Source organism: Eublepharis macularius, chromosome 5 (genome assembly GCF_028583425.1).
Source record: "Eublepharis macularius isolate TG4126 chromosome 5, MPM_Emac_v1.0, whole genome shotgun sequence".
Lineage (NCBI taxonomy): Eukaryota > Metazoa > Chordata > Lepidosauria > Squamata > Eublepharidae > Eublepharis > Eublepharis macularius.
The window spans coordinates 116,061,018-116,075,486 of record NC_072794.1 but is presented as its reverse complement, the minus strand read 5'-3'; the positions used below and the strand labels follow the sequence as shown (position 1 = coordinate 116,075,486).

The 14,469-nt window shown below is 40.8% G+C and overlaps 1 protein-coding gene across 3 annotated transcripts in view; it reads right to left on the bottom strand.

Annotated features, from left to right (window-relative positions):
* Positions 1–1,329: 1,329 nt before the first annotated feature.
* RASSF5 (Ras association domain family member 5) overlaps positions 1,330–14,469 on the bottom strand; it is a 133,510-nt gene continuing 120,370 nt past the window's right edge. For all 3 annotated transcript variants that reach the window (XM_054981730.1, XM_054981731.1, XM_054981732.1), the window contains 3 exons: positions 6,606–6,903; positions 5,111–5,226; positions 1,330–3,384 (listed from right to left, as the gene is read on the bottom strand). In XM_054981730.1, coding sequence (XP_054837705.1) covers positions 3,232–3,384; positions 5,111–5,226; positions 6,606–6,903 — 567 coding nt within the window. In that variant the 3' untranslated portion in view covers positions 1,330–3,231. The remainder of the gene's footprint in view (positions 3,385–5,110; positions 5,227–6,605; positions 6,904–14,469) is intronic.

Here is a 14,469-nt window from a genome sequence, read left to right as displayed (position 1 = left end):
AAGGGCTACACGGAAGATTCTGCTGTAGCCTCTGTTACTGTTCACAGAAAGGGAGTGAAACGGCAGGCAAAGGCTGTGGTGCTAGTCTGTTCCTCAATTAAAAATACAGTCCCTGTCCAAAAAAAAGTTTCTGAAGAGGAAAGTGAGAGCTAGCATGATGCAGGGATTAACATACTGGACTCGGAGCGAAGCGACCCAGGTTCCTGTCCCCACTGCACCAATTCACTAGGTCACCTTGGGCGGCTCACTCTCCCTCGCAGTGCTGTTGGTGTTTTAAGTCTTCCCAGGGAGAGAAAAAAGATATAAATAAATAAAATAAACGTTGTTTGCTTATGCACTGAAATATTAGTGAATACCAGAGGAGGGCACAAGTTAACAAACCAGCTCTCTTTGAAACAGCTTTAACAGGGACTGTTTATTTTTAATAGCATCTTACACAGTTTGTATCGCATGAACAAATTGCTTAGGAGCTTTAAAAAAAAAAGCTGGAAGGTGACTTCTTTAATGTCATAGGATTAAACTGGTAGTAAAAATAAATTACAGCATTGCAAAAATGTATTTACCACATAAGCATTCACTAATTCCCATTCTATACAGATTTTACATCTTTTACATTAAAGAGAAGGGAAGGATTACACACATACATATGCAAGCAACACAATATACTAACAAAGGCACTGCCAGCAGTAGTCTGCGCTTCTTAAGGTTCAGCGGGGGGGCGGGGGCTATTCTAATGCGACTCTAGGGCGGCTGCTCTGCCACAGTTCCAGTGACTCTGCCTTTCTCTTGCAACTGGAGCATTGCTAATTTAGCCTCTTCTTTGTGCCCCATAGTTATATCATCTTTTTAAAAAAAAGAAAACACTCCCTCCTGTTTTTCAGGAGGCTTAGTCAGCAGCATTCACATAACTTGCATAAGAAGCCATGCCTTCTAGAAAAATGTTCAAGACATGCTGAGGGGAGCAGGAGGGTGCCAGGCTCCAAAAAGCTGTTTAATTTTTTTTTTTAAAAAGGAATACTCACCATTTCTAGGGAGAATGTCAATGACTTATGAAACTATCCTTTGTTTTGCGCTCGCCCTCTCTCACTGGTGCCACAGTTGGCAAAACTCCTGGAGTCCTTCCTCAATGAATGAATCCAAACATTTCTACAGTGGTTGTTGTGGGTTTTCCAGGCTGTATTGCCGTGGTCTTGGCATTGTAGTTCCTGACGTTTCGCCAGCAGCTGTGGCTGGCATCTTCAGAGGTGTAGCACCAAAAGACAGAGATCTCTCACTGAGGTGCTACACCTCTGAAGATGCCAGCCACAGCTGCTGGCGAAACGTCAGGAACTACAATGCCAAGACCACGGCAATACAGCCCGGAAAACCCACAACAACCATCGGTCTCCGGCCATGAAAGCCTTCGACAATACATTTCTACAGTGCTTTATGAAGATTTTGAATAATTTTCAGGGCGTGGTGTTTACATGTGCTTGTTTATGTCCCTTGCCTTCTCTGCGCTGTGCCAATAGTTCTTCTTAGCCCATCTTCTCCAGGCTTATAGGGGCTACCGTCTTACACTTAACCCAATTTAAGCAGTTCCCCCTTTTCCCCTGAGCTAGACTAACAATCAAGACTGTAGGTGCTGGGAAGAGAAAGAGAATTTAATCTGGGTTAAGTGTCTCTCAAAGCCTGCAACTACAGATAAACAGGGAAAGACTGTTCTACTATAGCTAGCAAGCGGTACACACCATCCTGACTGTGTTGGATATCCTTCAGACCTAGCCAGTGCTGGCTGTGAGCCAGTTTTCCATGAGGTGATCCAATCAGGCAGTGTTGGAATAACTGAACTGTGTCCGTCTTCTCCACTGAATCATTCATACCCGCACCAACCATCACTGCATCACTAACATGCAAAACTCTGCCCACAAGGGATGCCTCATAGAAAAAGGATTCCTGCACCGCTCTGGCTGTGTCAGAACGGCTCCTCAGTCTACTCACACACTTAAGATAGATTTGTAAGCAGGAATAGTTCAAAGTAGTTTTATCTGCATTGTTTGACATGCACCTTTCTCATACTAGCCCCTGTACCATCACAAATATTTAAGTTTCCCAATATTGCACAGAAGTTCCTCATAACACAGAAGAAAGCATGACAGCTACAGGGTACGGCGTGCAAGACATTCAGGAGTAAATGCTTTTATGACTTCTGCAGGTCCCATTAATTTCAGTGTGTGAAATCTTTGTCTTTGCCATACTACAACAGGACTAATTGGTTGTAACTTGCACCACCTTAATCAGGTAGAGTTGCCCACACTGAAAATACAGTTGCAGGGAAAGGTGGGCAGCCACAAGCCTCCCATTGTCTGTGTTCTGATAACAGGATCCTCTCCTCAGGTTCCTGGTATAGTTTTTCTACTAGAAGACTGGTATTTAGCACTGACTGCCCAAATCAGCTCATTGTCAGATTCCTCACAGTGGTTCTAATTTCTACAGGGCAAGAGGGAACTAGGTTGGCAATAGTGGGGATTAAGCTTAAAACATCAGGCTGGGGCCTTAACCAAGGAAACAGTCCTCCTGAGTTGCCTAAAAAATAAGATATAAGCAGCTGACTTTCCCCCTGAGAAAATATAAACTCTTACTCAAGGCCAACAGCACTCTAAAGCTCATCAAGACCAGCTCTAGTTCTCTAGCCTTTGTGACATCTCTTTAGTTAATTCTCTTCACACTGTGCAACCACTGTTTGGCATCCCCTACAGTGTCCACACACATGCATGCACGCACACAGGCACACCCCTAAAGCAGTAAGAATCCATTGCTAATGCAGAGATTCGGGTATCACATTCTGCATGTGATGAAATGACCACAGAGAGCACATTCATTGCACTTCTGCCACACATACACAAATCCAGAAGCCGAGATACCGGCATTTGAGAAGGAAGAGAGCAGTTTTGGTCTGGCCCTCAGCATTTACAGTGCAAGCAGCCCAGTTCCTTGGACATTCAGCACTTGCTGCAAAGTTTCCCAACTGTGCCGTTAAGTATCACTTTGATGGAAGGAGAAGCAGCATACATTTTTGGTTTCTGGAGGACCAGAAGATTTGAAATATCAATATCCATATAATAGTTACCAGCTCTGATATATTAGACAGCAACTAATTGAAAGTGTCCTGAGAAAAAGTCTTGATTTTTAATGTTTTTTTTTAAATAATTGTAACTTGAAGTTCATCACTAGCCACACTTCCAGGGTTTGTTATCCAGGCTTCCCGTTGGCTTCTTTCAAGGCCTCCTGTAGTCTTTGCTTAAACTTGTCATATTTTTTCTGCACTTGCTGGATTTTGTCCTTTTCTTCCCTCTCAAGTATTACTAGAAAGTTTTGTAGCTCTGGAATAGAAAAGGCATCCCACTGCAGAGGAAAAAACACACAAGTGACCCTTAAGATTGGCAGACAGAAAATATGGATGTGTGTGAGAAAGAGAAAAGGAGAAAGAAAAAATAGCCTTGTCTGCTGGTGAAAACATCCTTAATCATCTGCCCTTCCTGTCCCACATTTTTCCTTTGACAGTTGCTGCTCCAGAACATTCAAGATAAAAAAGCAGGGAAAGACTGCAAATGCCACACCATTTCCTATCTCAGTTTGAAAGCAGAAAAAAGACCTGAGGGGTGGGGTAGCTCAGTGATAGAGCATTTGCTTTGTTTACAGAAGGCCCCAGGTTCAATCTTCAGCATCTCTGATTAAAAGAATCAAGCAGTAAGTGATGTGAAACACTGCTAGCTCAGACTCTGGAAAGTAGCAATGAGTCAGAGTAGACCAGGAGTTCCCAGTATAGTGCCCCTAGGTGTCATGGTGCCTGACATTTTTCCTGGTGCTAGAGCTGTCAGGCCTCCCATTATAATACATACAATGGACCACGTTGTGGTATAAATAACAACACAACGGAGCCACTGGGTGGTAGTAATTCATAATTACTCAAGTAACACCAATGTCCTTTTAAACATTATAATGTGTCAGTAACAGTTCAACAAATTAAATTACAGAATATTCACAATGGTTTAATGCAAACAATGCCACAAACAGATGACCAGTACAACGGGCTTCCAGTATTTATCCCGTTTCTGGAATCCAGTTCCTTCATCAGATTAAATATAAAGAAATCTTCAGCAGGACATATTCACTTTCTCTCATGTAAACATCTTCAGTCATTAATTGTTGCAGAAATACAGAGGAAAATTCAAGCCTAATGTTAATACAAGATTGAAATAGTTCTCAGTTATAACGTAGCTTCATCTTGCCACAATTGCCACTCCCAATAAATCAGCAAAAGCTTCATCAATCTTTCCAAGGTGGGTGACACCATATATTAAAAGGCCTCCCATTACGGCATAAGGTTTCCAGCTTTTAGCCCTCTGTTACCACTGCCCAAAATATGTCGATGTTACTGACAGCGCCAAGTCACTTCCAAGCTCAGTCTGGCAAACTCTCCAAGTGTTTTCAGAAAGCAGGTGAGGACAGGTGGAGCTTTTGCCTAGTAGGACTTATTGGCATTGGAGATCTGATTGGCTATGCAGATTTTTAAAAACAGCACAAGAATCTTCACTGAGTTACTGTGTGTGTATGCAAGAAAATATTTTAAAGCAGTATGTTCATTTTGAAAGGAATTTTGTCGAACAGAGCTTTTCAATAAACGCTGAAGAGTTACTATTAGAGTTATGCATGACCTTACTCCCTGACATTTTGTAGTTGGCTCTGCCTCCTGCAGCAGCCATTTTATACTTGGCTACACCTCCACTGGCATCCATTTTGTACTTGCACCCATCACCCTGTGTCAGAATTCCAAAGGTGCTCATACATTCAAAAAGATTTGGTGATCCCTGTTGTACACACAGATACTGACCTTGATAAATCAGTGGTTTGACTAGAGTAAGGCTCAAAAAATCTTTCGATTTGCTTTAGCATTCCTCTTGTCTTGGAATGGTGGTATCTAATATTATTTCATTCCCCAAGCACAGGAAGTTTGCTTTTTCCACCCACTCAGATTCTGCTTTTGTAGCTACAACTCTCTGCTTGTATGTGTTCAGAAAGCTGAGCATGTTTGTGCAGGTTCAAAAGTTAAAGCTGCTTCCAGACATACCTCAACCTCCCCAGTTTCATTTTCCTTCAACACAAAGCTGAGAATGTCTGTGTCGGGACCGGCTATAAGTCGGAGGTACAACGGATACTCTGTTACCGAGAGTTTCTGGAAAAGAACTGCAAAAGGGACAAACACAGGACTGTCAGAGATCTGTGAACAACACAGGCAAATGTATACTTAAGAGCAGCATATTTTTCCATTGTGAGGGACATGAAGCAATACTCAGAAGTAAGTGAAATTCAGAAAAACCTTCCTTTACCCGTCATAGTTATTAGAGGGTTAAGGCCATCCTAGACACAGAGCCCCTGTTCTCAAAGATCAGACAGAAAAACACTGCACCCTCCCACTTCTTTTTCCCAAATGAGTGACTGGCAGTGAGTCACTACAGTGCTTTATAACACTTATTTTAGATTCCACCAGCAAAGGAAGGACAAAGAGGGGCTAGGTCAATTGGTTCAGCACTGAGATTTTGCTATTGAGACAGAAGGCCTCTTGCTACAAGCATTTTCCTTCTGTGGATATCAAACTCAAGATGGACTGGATTATAATGAACTCAAAGCACCTGTGCACGTACATGTCCTTACCTTATCCCTTGTGGAGGTGGCAGCTTCCCGGCAGCACGATTTGGCCCAACTTGCACTTTACAAGAGCAGGCTTAATACCAACTGACCTCGTACGGATGAGCAGACCTATCCAAGGTCACTCAGCAAAGGTAGTGTTTCAAGTTTCAGCTCCCTATTCCAAGCTCCCTCTCCACTGGCTACCAGTATTTATGACCTCAGATTCCCACAACAGGTTATCCTTTTTCTGTACGTAGCCACATGAGGAAGAATTTGAATGAAGGCAAGGTCCATGCACAGCATCATGGCTTTGCCATATGTCTGTTAAATAACAGTTCAAGCATGTTATATAATGAGAGAAATCCTGGATTTGACAACCTTCCTCCCACTGACAAAGTACAGAAATGAGTAAGACCCTTGAGCAGACAAAATTTTCTAATTGCAAGACACTTCGTTGTTGGGCATATCACAGAGTACATTCTGAAAAATGTGATTACATCTGAAATGTAATTGAAGGCCAGCATTTCCATGCTGGCTTGCAATCATGTTTCCATTCCAACCCCCGCCCTTTTATTTTATTCAGAGAGCTGCAAAAGACTTAAGTGAGTAGACATATAATTTAAAAACAAATAATCTAAGATACGTTTGCCTAATTCTAAGTGGCTTTCAGGTAAAATTCAACATTGGGTACATCAGATGCCAATTTTTAACAGCCAAAAATTATGAACAGACATCCATTAAAAACCTTTAAAGTACTAACTCAGGCCACTCTAAGGGGGTGGGGGAGGCACAAATGGATATTACAGGCTTTACCATTTACATATGCAGCAGTGTCACTGGGTTTGAAAATGAACCCAGTTTTGAGTTTGCAGGCAGCTCTTAATTGCAGCCGGATACCAAAATTGTGATTGCCTCCAAGGGCCTATTTGTCTCACCTTGGCCATCTTTCTGCATCTGCTTGAAAAGTGCAAATTTCTGTGGGTTGTCCACCACCATGAATTTCTTCAGAAGTGCCTGGATGACCTCACTGACAGTGGTGGTGCTGCTGATGTGCAGCTGCTTGATGGCATCCAGGGGCAAGTAGAAGGATGTTCTCTTTTCTGTCATGTTGGCTACGTTGACCTCCTGGAGGGCATCATAGATGGACTGTGGCTTGATACCTGCCGGGACTGTCACAGGCCGGCGTAGTTTGAGGTGCACTTTGATGAAACCCGTGTAAGTACCATCATCATTCTGTGGAGGCAAAGTCAAAGAAAGTGACACTTTATTGGGGATAAGACAAGTTGGGCCGCATTTGTTTTATCTTCTACTTAGCTGGAACACAGGATTAATTTCCATAAATAACTTCATTCCAGAGGTAGCAAACTCACCATTTTTCCATGCCTGTGTTATTCCTTTCTGGTTATATGAATGAGTACCCAACTGGTAATCACCCTGGGCTAAATGCTTTGAGAAATAAAACACATCACAGAAGACCTAACAAGACATGTAGAGAGCCAGTTTAGTGTAGTGGTTAAGAGCGCGGGACTCTAATCTGGAGAGCTGGGTTTGATTCCCCACTCCTCTACTTGAAGCCAGCTGGGTGACCTTGGGCTAGTCACAGCTCTCTCGGAGCTCTCTCAGCCCCACCCACCTCACAGGGTGTTTTGTTGTTGGGATAATGATAACATAATTTGTAAACCACTCTGAGTGGGCATTAAGTTGTCCTGAAGGGCGGTATATAAATCAAATATTATTGTTTATTATGTATTATTATTTACATTATTATTATGTAATGCAAGGATGGAAGTTGAAAAAAAGCCTTCCAGCTAATATAGCTTCAACACAGCCTTAGAGCTGTACAAATCTTTCACATCTTCATTAAACCATTTCCCATTCATAACCATCTGTGTTATGTTCCAGTCATTTCTTTTATAATGATGGTTCTGCGAGACCCCTTCGTCTTTGACTGCCAGGTAGACCATGTTTAGTAGACTAGACACTGTACAAAAATAATTTTTTTGGCTCATGTCTTTCCACTCTGTTTTATAACATTTTTCCATTGCCATCACAAAATGTTGTTATAAAGAAGCTGTAACTTCACAACAAAAACTACGTTTCATTTTATCTTCCCTTGTTCACTGTGATTGGAAATAAAGTTGATGATGTGTTGTATGGTAACAGGAACTGGTTCATCTTGACATGGAAAATCCAACAAGTGGAAAGATCCCCTGACCAAATGAACAATGATTCGTTTCCAATTAGTTTAAACAAGCTTTCCCTTGGTGCCTCTGTAGAAAAGGCTGTTTTTCCAGGAGGACATAGTCAAGAACTCAAACCTAAATGCAGATTCTCAATGGTTCTACACCCTGGCTGAAAAAAAATGAACCTATCTACTTCTAATGAACGTGGGATGTGAGGCAGCAGCTGTACCACAGTAAGGGTGGGACATATTCATCTTGACTCATCCAAGCTAGAACAATACAGCCACTATTTCTGGAAAATCACCTACTGGTATTCATAGGGTGCTGCAGTGGCTGTAAAGACTTTCAATTGAAGACACAAATTAGCTACAGAACAGTCATCCCAGCTGCTACATGGGTGACACCAATTACACAGAAGGTTCTTAGAATAAACTCTGAAAGAGGACTGATGGAGAGAGAGAGAAAAATCCTTTTGTATTCAGAGGGAGTCTATCCTTTTGAGGGAAGCTGCCCTCCTTATTGCCTGGCGTGGACTTTCGGGGACTACAGTTCTCTTTGTCAGATGCATCTGGCGGGGAGAGCTGTGGTTATTGAAGGCTTATACTACATAGGAATTGGATGGTCTAGCTGTTTTACTGCTGCAAACTAACATGGCAAACTCCTTTGAAGCCTCACCCAAGCCAACTGACCCCCACACCAAAAGGAGATGTTTACATTTACTAGAAAAGGAATGTTTTGGTTGCACCCTCCCTTTCCCCCCCTAACTGCATCTTCTCTCTCCTCCCCTTCTCCCTCCTCCTCCTCTATATTTGACCAGTTTCTGTACTATGCATCTGACGAAGAGAACTTGATTCTCGAAAGCTTATGCTACAATAAAATTGGTTAGTCTTAAAGGTGCTACTGGACTCTTCTTGATTTTGCCCTCCTTATTAAAGCTGATGGAGTCTATACATATTCCCTTAATTTCACTTCACTAAATGAGTAACATCACAGGGAACACAGACCTTTTGGGGCTGAGTATGAAGTACAACCAGTTTTTAAATATAAACCTGCCATGCTGACTTTTCTTTTTTTAAAAAAATCTTTCACCTTTGTATCCTGACCCTCCTTCAAGAAGTTCAGAGCAGCATGCACAAGATCCTCTCATTTTATCCTCACAACAACTCTCTAAAGTAGAAGATGTATGTGTGATTGAGAAAGAAATTATTGATGATTCTTTATTTAGGAAAAAAGAATTCAGTTACATTAAATGTACTGCACAAAGCTACAAATGCACTGTGTTGCTCCATTTCAGACTCAAAGTGAAACTAAGAGGTCATCCCAAAATTACTGTATTGTTTTTACAGTGGGCCTGTCTTTGTACTCTCAATTCACTTTTGTTGGCCATCCAATACTCCGTCCTGAGTAGCAACAGTTCAAGAGAGTTCAGGAACATAGTGGCAGCTCAAAATCTGGCTAGCAGATTGTAGGGTTTCAATAGAGAAAGTCTGCCACCAAATTAAAGACAATCTGAGAACAGTAATAAATGCTATTGAATATTATGATAAGCATTGTGATAAGGAGGTTGGTTTCTTTTTCGTAGACGCAGAAAAAGCATTTGACAATCTGAACTGGGACTTTATGTTTGCCACCATGGAAAAGCTGCAAATGGGAGAAAAGTTCATACAAGCAGTTAAAGGAATTTATAAAGACCAAAGTGCAGCGATTGTAGTGAATGACGATTTGACAAAAAAACTGAAAATAAGCAAAGGCACATGGCAAGGCTGCCCATTGTCTCCGTTGCTGTTCATATTGATTTTGGAGATATTGATGATTCAGATACGAGAGGACGACACAATCCAAGGTATAAAGATAAGAGAGTTTACCTACAAGGTCAGAGCATTTGCGGACGACATAATGTTGACTGTAGAGGATCCAATTGACAATATGCCAAAGGTAATAAAGAAGATAAAGGAATTTGGAGATCTGGCTGGTTTTTTTGTAAATAAAAAGAAGTCGAAGATACTATGCAAAAATATGACCAAACAGAAACAACAAGAACTGATGGAATTAACGGACTGCGAGGTAACAAACAAAGTAAAATATTTGGGAATTGAACTAACCGCAAAAAATATAGACTTATTTAAGAACAACTATGAGAAATTGTGGATACAAATAGAGAGAGATTTGATAAAGTGGAACAAGTTGAATTTATCATGGCTGGGCAGAATCGCGACAATAAAAATGAATGTTCTACCTCGTGCGATGTTTCTGTTATAAACTATTCCGATTATTCGAGACTCTAAACAATTCGAAAAATGGCAAAGAAAAATTTCGAATTTTGTGTGGGCAGGCAAGAAACCACGTGTTAAAATTAAAGTGTTACAGGATGCGAAAGAAAGAGGTGGCTTGCAACTGCCCAACTTAAGACTGTATTATGAAGCAATTTGTTTGACATGGATAAAGGATTGGATAACGTTGAAAAATCGCAAGCTTCTGGCATTGGAAGGTTATAAGAAAATATTTGGATAGCATGCATACCTATGGTACGATAAAATAAAAGCGGACTCTCTGTTTCTGCATCACTATATTAGAAGAAGCCTCTTCACAATCTGGAAGAAATATAAGATATATCTGGAAGATCAAATCCCCTCTTGGGTGGTCCCGTATGAAGTAATAGACCCGAGAACTGTCGAGAACGAACAGCAACGTTTAACTTATAAGGAGATAACACAAATACAATATTCAACATTAAGAATAAAGTCACAAGAAGAATTGTCTCCTTGCTATAGTTGGTTTCAATACAGACAGATAAGGGATCTTTATAAATCGGACTGTTCAAGGGGAGGAATAAGAATGGAAAATACAGAATTGGAAGAAGTAATGCTACAAGAAGGCAAGAAACGAATCTCAAAGATCTATAAGATACTTCTAAAATGGTACACTGAGGATGAAACAGTGAAAGTACAGATGGTGAAGTGGGCAATACATTTTCATAAAGAAATAGCAATGGAGGCAAGGGAGCACTTGTGGAAGAATACAATTAAGATTACAACGTGTACGAATATTAAAGAAAATGTATACAAGATGATATACAGATGGTACCTAACACCGAAGAAAATTGCGCTGGGGAATGCTAAAATGTCAGATAAGTGCTGGAAATGCAAAAAGCACGAAGGATCATTATACCATATGTGGTGGACTTGTGAAGTAGCGAAGCAGTACTGGGGAGATATAATAGAAGTAATTAATGAGGTGTTACAAACCCAAATAAATAAGAACCCAGAACTGCTGCTACTAAATTTGGGAATGGAGAATGTTCCAGTGCAAAATAGAACATTGTTATTTTATATGACAGCTGCAGCAAGATTACTGTATGCGCAGAAATGGAAAGTGCAAGAAGTACCTACTGTAGAGGACTGGATTTACAAATTGCTGTACATGGCAGAGATGGATAAAATGACAAGAAAACTTAAAGACCTAGATCCGGGACAGTATTTGGCGGACTGGGCGAAACTGAAACAATTTTTGGAAAAAAAATGGGATGTGAAAGGAGAACTGTGGCAGTTTGAGAACTTTTGAAATAAGACATTTTAAACAGAAGAGAGAAGTGACTTTACCATTAAGAATTTATATCTATTTTAATCTAAGCTTGGATTATAATATAGCAGAAGAGGGATGAAATTTAGAACTGATTTTTTTAAAGAATAAGATAGGGAGGTTATGATAAGTAATACCTTTATCAGAGTATATGAATAAGGGAATAGTTAAACAAATATACTGATGGGGCATACTAAATATACTATTATGTTGGTAGATTAGATTGTATATTATATAATGAATGTGCAGTATGGTACTGTGTGCGGTGCCACATTGGTGGCAGGGTGCACAGTAGGGGTGTTAATACATATTATAATGACAATAGTATATTTGATAGAATATATGTTTAAAAGAAATAGAATATGTTTAAACTAAGACTTTTGTTATATATCATATCATATCATATCATATCATATCATATCATATCATATCATATCATACTGGTCTATATTGAGGGGTATAAGATTTATACTATATTGATAGTATAATTGATAGATGTATATTATACTGATAGAATATTTGATAGTATAATTGATAGAAGCATGCTATATTGATAGGATATTTGATATATATGATAGAATACCTGGAAAAAAAATTAGAATGTGCTTAAACTAAGGGAATTATCAAGTAATAAGAGGGGGTAAGGGTTAGAAAGCTGTTCGAAGTCGATAGAGAGGGGGGAGGAAAAGGGTGGGGGATAGGGTTAATTAGATATTGAGGGAATGTATGTATTGAATTTGAAAAGTATACTCACCAATAAAAAAATTCTAAAAAAAAAAAAGAGAAAGTCTGCCACTTTGCTGAGGTCTGTTGCCAGCTGGAATGACTAACCAAGCCCTCATGTATTCTGCCAAACTTGTTGAGATGAAAATAGGGCAAAACAGAGGAGTGAAGGGATTGGTGGTACATCTCTTTCAATCAGCATGTTAAATATCCATTTTGATGAGAGATTATGATATTCAAAATGTCTGACAGGCCAATGTGATCAATTCCGGTAAGCATAACATCAGCCATGAAACAGTGTGCACAACTGCATTTGGACTGTACATAAACCAACTTTGTACAAGAGGAATCAACACAGAATGGAGCAACCAGTGCACTCCCACATAAAAGCAGAATGAATTAATCCATTTTTCCGAATGAAGTACCAACCAATTCCTTATATCTATTGATTATGGACAGGGATGGGCACGAACAGCATTACGAACGCAAAAAAGCCCATGAACAGCCTTTTCAACTGTTCGTGAACAAACTGTTCATGAGGCCCCATTCTAAACGAACAGATGGTCGTTGCAAGCCTCGTTCGTTGCTGTTCGTCAAGCCAGACAGTCTGGCACCTGCAATCAATTCCCATGGCAACTCAGGCAGGGATTGTCTGAACTCTGAACTCCTGCTGTTGCCCTGGAAACCCTAATCTAAGCTCAATTTAGCTTGATAGGCAGGTCTTCCTTCCAAGTGTGGACTGGAGCTCCAAATTTGTTACAAGAGGAAAAAACCAGGGGGGAAGGGGGCTCCCAGCTCTGGCTTTCAGGGAGAGACAGCTGCTGTTAGAGAGACAGGGTGAGTGCATTGGAGCTTGAATTTTCTTTGTGTGTGGTGGGACAGGTGGGAACCCCTTCAGGTTCCAGGGCTGCTGCTAGGCTCTGGGGCCAAGCTGTTATTTATTATTGGTACCTTTCCTGCTGCCTGTTCAGGTAGGGTTTCTGGGAGTGGTGCGGTAAGGATCTTGATGGCTGGAGGAGAGCCTGCTAGCCCCCACAAACAACGAACAACAAACATGTTCGTGATAGGATCATGTTCATCAGTGTTCGTTGTTCGTGGATGGCAATGAACAACGAACACCATGTTTGTTTGTTTTTCTGTTTGTGCTCATATCTAATTATGAACTATACAATTATCTACGCTAAGCTTCTCAGACAAAGATGATGGAAATCAAAGTTATGTGGTAGTGGAAAGTGCTATCAAGTCAGAGTTGACTTATGGCGACCCCTGCTGGGGTTTTCAAGGCAAGAGACTAACAGAGGTTGTTTGCCATTGCCTGGCTCAGCAATTCTGGTCATCTCTGGAGGTTACCCATCCAATTACTAACCAAGGCCGACCCTATTGTTGAGATCATACAAGATCAGGCTTGCCTAGGCAGTCCAGGTCAGGGCAATTAAAGTTTTACAATCTCAAAAATATCTAGAACTGGTGGTCACTTCATAAACTAAATTTATATTCTGCTCACCCCACAACCATGAGCTATTCTGCTGGGCATATTTCCATTAGGCTGACCATCCCTTTCTTCATAGCTCAGTTGCTTGGCTCTTGCAGGGAAAGAAGAGACTGTGAGTGATTTTTAAACAATATATGTGTTATGATCTTCACTTTCTTTAGGGTGGATTTTGCTTTGAATCTCCCCCTTACACCCTCTGGGTAGTTTGCTGCCACCAGGAATATATTATTCCAAAATGTTTTATTTAAATTTTCCCTTTTGTAACGTGTTTGAGCGTCAGGCTCCTTCGTGGTTCTATGTGGCCCTGAGGATAGGAATGGGAGATAACTCTGGGATATAACAAAACAAAGTTTATTTTTTTAAGAAGCGTATTGGTTACATAAAAGTCGTTCTTAGTTCTTCTAGTTGCTTCATCCAAACTCATTCACACAGATCTCTTGTAAGGCTTCTCACACAGTTACCCTTTTTCTCTAGGCTCTATTTCTCTTACAGAGAACTCCTCAGGCAGCACACAGCTAGCCTGTTTTCTTTTCACTCTCAATTCTTTCTCTCTCAGGCGCACACACAGTTTGCCTGCTTCAAATAGAGTGAATATATAGTCTCCCAGACACACTCAGTTCAGGCTTCCGCTCAGGTTGCCTTTCCCTCACAAATACATGAACACACTCAGGCTGCACACAGCTCGCCTCTCTTGCCCTAACTGAATCTTTTCCTCTTCCTCAGTAACTGAAAACCGCCTTCACTCCGCCCACTCTGTCATCAACCAATCATATCACTCACTCATCTCTCTCTTTCACCCCCCACTCTTCACCTATCTCACCA